Source organism: Podarcis pityusensis (genome assembly GCF_964106645.2).
Source record: "Podarcis pityusensis genome assembly, chromosome: 1".
In the NCBI taxonomy this organism is placed as follows: Eukaryota; Metazoa; Chordata; class Lepidosauria; order Squamata; family Lacertidae; genus Podarcis; species Podarcis pityusensis.
In genome coordinates this window covers 83,839,639-83,846,250 of record NC_138028.1, presented here as the reverse complement: position 1 = coordinate 83,846,250, position 6,612 = coordinate 83,839,639, and the positions used below count along the sequence as shown (strand labels likewise).

General features: G+C 41.6%; 2 protein-coding genes across 2 annotated transcripts; both read right to left on the bottom strand.

Annotated features, from left to right (window-relative positions):
• Positions 1 to 221: 221 nt before the first annotated feature.
• LOC308471412 (olfactory receptor 5AR1-like) lies at positions 222 to 1,157 on the bottom strand (the record flags this gene model as incomplete). Its single annotated transcript, XM_080995403.1, has 1 exon — positions 222 to 1,157. The coding sequence occupies one exon, from the start codon at positions 1,155 to 1,157 to the stop codon at positions 222 to 224; it is 936 nt and encodes a 311-aa protein (XP_080851529.1).
• Positions 1,158 to 5,453: 4,296 nt separating this feature from the next.
• Positions 5,454 to 6,398, bottom strand: LOC308471307 (olfactory receptor 5AR1-like; the record flags this gene model as incomplete). Its single annotated transcript, XM_080995194.1, has 1 exon — positions 5,454 to 6,398. The coding sequence occupies one exon, from the start codon at positions 6,396 to 6,398 to the stop codon at positions 5,454 to 5,456; it is 945 nt and encodes a 314-aa protein (XP_080851320.1).
• Positions 6,399 to 6,612: the final 214 nt, after the last annotated feature.

The window sequence follows — 6,612 nt, the reverse complement described above, 5'->3', positions numbered from 1 at the left end:
TCAATGGGACTTGATATAAATTAATGTACAGAACAATACAATAAGTGCCTGCTGAGAAATAAACCCTGTGGAGTTTAGTGTGAACTACTCAAATTAAGAAGAGAAGTGTAGCTTTAGCCTGGATCTGACTCACTGGGAAGGAAATAATAGTAATAAGGACTTTGTAATAAAGGATGAAGTAAGCTGTAGGATTGGATTTATTGTTTTGAACGTTAATGTCTTTAAGAGATAATCTTTCCCCCAACCATCCTTTTGAAAGCCTCTTTTACCTCCTTGTTTCTCAGGCTGTAGATGAGTGGATTCAGCATAGGTATTGCAAGGGTGTAAAAAACAGAGATGATTTTGTCCTGTTCCATGGAATATTTTGAACTGGGCCGTAAGTACATGAAAGCAACTGTGCCATAGAAAATGGTGACAGCTGTAAGGTGGGAGGCACAGGTGGAGAAGGCTTTTCGTCTGCCCTCGGCTGAGTTGATCCGAAGGATGGCAACTAGGATGTATGTGTAAGACACAAGAATGGCCAGGATAGTTACAGATACAATTGCTGTTGAGAAGCTAAAATGAATCATATCAATGACTCTTGTATCTGAACAGGAGAGCCTTAGAATAGGGACCACATCACAGAAGAAATGGTTGATGATGTTGGATCTACAAAAGGACAAACTAAATATAAATGAAGTCTGGACCACTGCATTCACACAACCTGTTAGATACGAGCTAGCCACAAGCAAATAACAGAGCTTTTTGGACATGAGAGCAGTATACAACAGTGGGTTGCAGATTGCAATGAAGCGGTCATATGCCATCGCACCCAGCAGGCAGCACTCACAGGATACAGCAATGCAGAAGAAGAAAAATTGCAGGGCACAGCCAGTGAAGGAAATTGTTTTGCTTTCTGCTACGAAGGTCATCAGTGTCCTGGGAGCAATGACAGTGGAGTAACCAATATCTAACATTGACAGGTGGCTCAGGAAAAAATACATGGGAGTGTGGAGCCTGGAGTCAATTGTAATTAATGTTATCATGCCAATGTTCCCCACCAAGATCACCATGTAAATCAGTAAGAACACAGTGAAGAGAAGAACCTGCAGATTCTGGTTATCTGTGAATCCCAGCAAAACAAATTCAGTCATTGCGGTGAAGTTTCCTTCTGACATTTTACTAAGGTGTGCTATCTTCTGCAAATAAAAATAGGAGAACAATGATGAAATAGTATTAGATCCAAACTAGATATTACAGTGTGTACTATGTCCATCACCACCAAAAGCTTCAGGAAGCCACAATTTTAAGTCTTGAAAGAGGAGTGCAACCATTCCATTGCAATTGTCAAATACAGACAAATGACAGCTTCATGAAATGGTGTTTTACGATCAGGGAAAACAAAAAGATCATGTGTGTTGGCTGAAGACATCCCTGTACTCTCTCTGATGTGAGCAACACTCCCTTGTCCTCATATGAACACTGCATAGGTCAAAGAATCAACAATGGTTAATATTCTTATCTCAATGCTCCCCACTAGTATGGCAACAGAGATTACCAGGAATGTTGTGAAGTTTTATAAATGAAGTGGGGGAACTGAAGCCCTGGGTGATCCATGAATCCTACAAAACTGAACTAATTTATAATAGTATGCTTTTATTTTACTGCATAGGGATGTGGGTGGCGCTGTGGTCAAAACCTCAGAGCCTAGGGCTTGCCGATCAGAAGGTCGGCGGTTCAAATCCCCGCAATGGGGTAAGCTCCTGTTGCTCGGTCCCTGCCCCTGCCAACCTAGCAGTTCGAAAGCATGTCAAAGTGCAGGTAGATAAATAGGCGGGAAGGTAAATGGCATTTCCGTGCGCTGCTCTGGTTTCGCCAGAAGCAGCTTAGTCATGCTGGCCACATGACCCAGAAGCTGTATGCCGGCTCCCTTGGCCAGTAAAGTGAGATGAGCATGCAACCCCAGAGTCGTCCATGACTGGACCTAATGGTCAGGGGTCCCTTTACCTTTACCTATTTTACTGCATATTGCTCTGAAATGCAACCCAAAAGAATGCCTGCAGCTGGATGACTACCACACTACCTTAAAACGAATTACCACAATTATGCCAACAATATCTCACAGGAGAACACTGTAGGAATGAATCAGCCTCACAAACTACAAGCATAGATTTTACGCAGTATGTAAGCTATCCTTCAGCTGCACATGACTGTTTTCTACAACAAGTCAATGCAGAAAGACTGCCATCTGCATTTCTGCAGATCTCCATGATCTGCTGCTGCTTACAGTCACAGGCAACTAGTAGGCTACATCACATACAGAGAATAAAAAAGTCTTTTGTCAAAGAAAAAGCCAAAATAAATCCCAGGTAATTGATTTGCCCCCAGAGAACCAAGCTGTTGCTAGATCTGACTGCTAGACATAAAAATTCACAAGCACTCTGAGAGCCTATCAGGTTAGTTAACATAGCATATCTCACCTTACCTGTGAAGACGATGGATGTCATTCCAAGAACACCAAACCAACAGTTGTAGATAGAATCTGTCATTTTATAGTTAGTTTAGCATCAACTAGAAGCCAAATCCCTGAAACACATGGGTGAAGCCCATATCATTAAAATGCTCTCCATGACCCCTCAACATAATCATCTGAGAACATGCTATTTGGGAATTCGTTCTTTCCATTCTTCATCTTTAATTGGTTCCAAGCAGAAGTGTTTCATCTCCATTCAGTCCACAATTCAATGTGAATCTTTATTTATTACTTGCCTCTATTTTCTGTCAAATTAAGTTTGTTGATAAACTTGTAAGACAGCCTGGTCCCAATCTTGCCAACTCAACTGTGCAAAGCTATTTCTCATGGGGAAATTTGTAGTATGCCTTTCACAAGAATAGGCTCTTCAAGTATATGGCATGCTGATTCATACTGAAAATGTGAAGTGTGAGCTTCCAGTGGAACATCTTGCATTTGCAAACATTTCCATCATTATCCTCACATACACACACGTCAGCAATTGGGAACTTTGAGATTGCAGAGTCATCAATGTTCATGACACCTACATCCCCCCCCCCTTTTCCATTATCTTTTCTGGTCAAAGAGGTTTTGAAGGGCTTCGAAACATTTCAGAAACAAGCCCAATCTTTTTGACCAAAGATTGCTGAGTTAGTTTGGAAATCAGTATGGCCATTGAGGTGGAATGGGTTTTGCACTCCCACGTTCCCGACACAGAGGGTTGCTAGGAGAGGGAGAGGGCAGGTGCAAGGTGCAGGGAACGGGTTTGGTGCAGCGCATCATGGCAGGACCTTCTGGTTCACTCTGCAGCCATATTCTTCTCTGGGTTCAGCTCCCTATGTAAAGAAGTGCACGTCTGAACCCACAAGCATGCCCAGCAACCAAATCTTCCCTTTACAAGATCCCAATATGTTGTTGGAGTCAATGTTTCTTTCCATTAAGAACATGTTTTTTCTACCTTAAATCTTATTCTCAACAAGAAAGTAGAATAATGTAGAATAAAGAAAGTAGAATCTTTATTATGTTTATTATGTGAAATGACAGACAGAATATACGGGTGCTGCTTCAGACATCCTGATTATAGAGATATCAATAGGTAACAAATCCCCCAGTACAGTTGCTCCTTGATCTTAAGAGCATCCCAAGCTACCCAAAGCCTGATGAGCAGGTACTGCAATTTGCCACAGAGCCACACTCTAAAAGTAAAGAGAAAAAGGGAGGGGGTATAGTTTTCTGAAGAAAGAGGAACTGAAGTCTGGCATCAGAGATGTGTGCCTTCCATGTGAGAGTTAAGCTCTAATATCAGCAAGGCTCCAGCCGTTCCCTCACTCAATCCTAAGTCTGCAGTTCAGCAAAGATGGTAGCTGGTCCTTGAGAATGTAAGGCAAAAAGGTGGTCCCATTGAAGTGTGTGAGCTATCCTACCATGGAAATCTGTGGTTTAAATACTATTTGGAGCCAATGTAACATGATGAGTAGGGGAGGGGTCTTCTTGGAATGAGCATTGTAACATACTTATTCCTTTCCATCATAAATAATTTATTTTTGTTGCCGAAGTACACTACAGGATCCTGGAGACCCATGGAGATGAAATAGATTGCTCGCCTCTTTTTCCCTTTGGCAAATGACTGTACTGTTGAAATGGCGATGAGATTGCACTGGCCTATTTATTCTGATTTTTTGTATGTGATGCCAATAAAGGTTTGATGATGATGATGATGATAAATAATTTCAATCCCCCCCCCCTATTTTGTATAGTTTGTACAGTCTGAAATTGAAAGAGCATGACCTCCATAAGAAATGACTAGCTGGTTATATTTTTTCTAAACCATTACTTTTTGAGGAAGAGCCTACTGTCTAAGCAAAACAGGGATTTTTTCATTAGAAGAGGTAATAAGCTTTGTTTGTAACAGCAGATGAGTGCACTGCTCTTTACATTAACGATTAGGAGGTCTGGATATGTACTCATACCTTCCCGGTCACATTTAAGATAAAGATTATTACCAGAATAAATATATACAGTAGTGAACCATAGAAAATGTATAGTTTGGCACCATTACTTCACCCTCCCTTGTCCCACCCCTTTCTCTTTCTGCAAGTGCCAGCAATTAGCTATGTTGGAACGCTAGAAGAGCAATGGTGCCTCACCCAGGCTCCCTCACTGGACCCTACTGTGAAGGAGCAATATAGTTGGCTGCCAGGAATGTGGCATTCACTCACAGTCAAAACACTTCTCCATGTCTATCAGTGAATGGTGTGACTGTCTTGCCTAAGTATCACTACTGCAACACATTAACCATCCTCTGAAGAAGGGTAATCAGAGCCATGCTATTCATATAGTTCCCTTGTCACAAATAGCATATATTAATCTTTGCAGCAACAGAGAATGATGGACCGGCCAATGTGTGCAACATGTGGACCTTCATCATACCTGTGTCAGAAGCTTGCAGCATCTACTAGAGCAGGGATGGGAACCTGTGGCCCTCCATATGTTCCTGGACACCAGAATGGACAATGGTCTTGGATGATGGGAAGTGTAATCCAGCAACATCTGGAAAGCCAGGGATTTTCATCCGCTACAGGTTAAATAGTATACTCTCTGTTATCATTCAATGGAATGGTGCTCAGTTCTCATTCTTTCCCTTGCTGACAGAAAACAGGCATCAGAATTCCTTGGTGCTTCAGTAAATCAATAGCCTGTAAACCTCAAATTGTAATACTTTGCTTGGAAACAGGCAGAATTTGTTGTACCTCATTCCAATAAAAATCGAGAGGGCCCAAGTCAAACTTCAATGGAACCTAACTACACATAAAAAATGGAACAATCCCATGCTCAGAAATGGGAGTACATAAAGGATTGTAGACTAAGTGTGAATGTAACCCATTATAGAGATAAAAATTAAAAATGGAAAATGAGATAAAGGGTACAATAAGATACAGAACCAGGATTTTGATAATGAAGCTTATCGCCTCTGACAGATAATCTTTCCCCCAACCATCCTTTTGAAAGCCTCTTTTACCTCCTTGTTTCTCAGGCTGTAGATGAGTGGATTCAGCATAGGTATTGCAAGGGTGTAAAAGACAGAGATGATTTTGTCCTGTTCCACAGAATATTTTGAACTGGGCCGTAAGTACATGAAAGCAACTGTGCCATAGAAAATGGTGACAGCTGTAAGGTGGGAGGCACAGGTGGAGAAGGCTTTTCGTCTGCCCTCGGCTGAGCTGATCCGAAGGATCGTGACAAGTATGTAACTGTAAGACACCAGAATACCCAGGATAGGTATTGATACAACTGCTGTTGAGAAGCTAAAATGAATCATATCAATGACACTTGTATCTGAACAGGAGAGCCTTAGAATAGGGACCACATCACAGAAGAAATGGTTGATGATGTTGGATCTACAAAAGGACAAAGTAAATATAAATGAAGTCTGGACCGCTGCATTCACACAACCTGTTAGATACGAGCTAGCCACAAGCAAATAACAGAGCTTTTTGGACATGAGAGCAGTATACAACAGTGGGTTGCAGATTGCAATGAAGCGATCGTATGCCATTGCACCCAGCAGGCAGCACTCACAGGATACAGCAATGCAGAAGAAGAAAAACTGCAGGGCGCAGCCAGTGAAGGGAACTGTTTTGCTTTCTGCTACGAAGGTCATCAGTGTCATGGGAGCGATGACAGTGGAGTAACCGATATCTAACATTGACAGGTGGCTCAGGAAAAAATACATGGGAGTGTGGAGCCGGGAGTCAATTGTGATTAATGTTACCATGCCAATGTTCCCCACCAAGATCACCATGTAAATCAGTAAGAACACAGTGAAGAGAAGAACCTGCAGATTCTGGTTATCTGTGAATCCCAGCAAAACAAACTCAGTAATTGCGGTGAAGTTTCCTTTTGACATTTTACTAAGGTGTGCTATCTTCTGCAAATAAAAATAGGAGAACAATGATGAAATAGTATTAGATCCAAACTAGATATTACAGTGTGTACTATGTCCATCACCACCAAAAGCTTCAGGAAGCCACAATTTTAAGTCTTGAAAGAGGAGTGCAACCATTCCATTGCAATTGTCAAATACAGACAAATGACAGCTTCATGAAATGGTGTTTTACGAT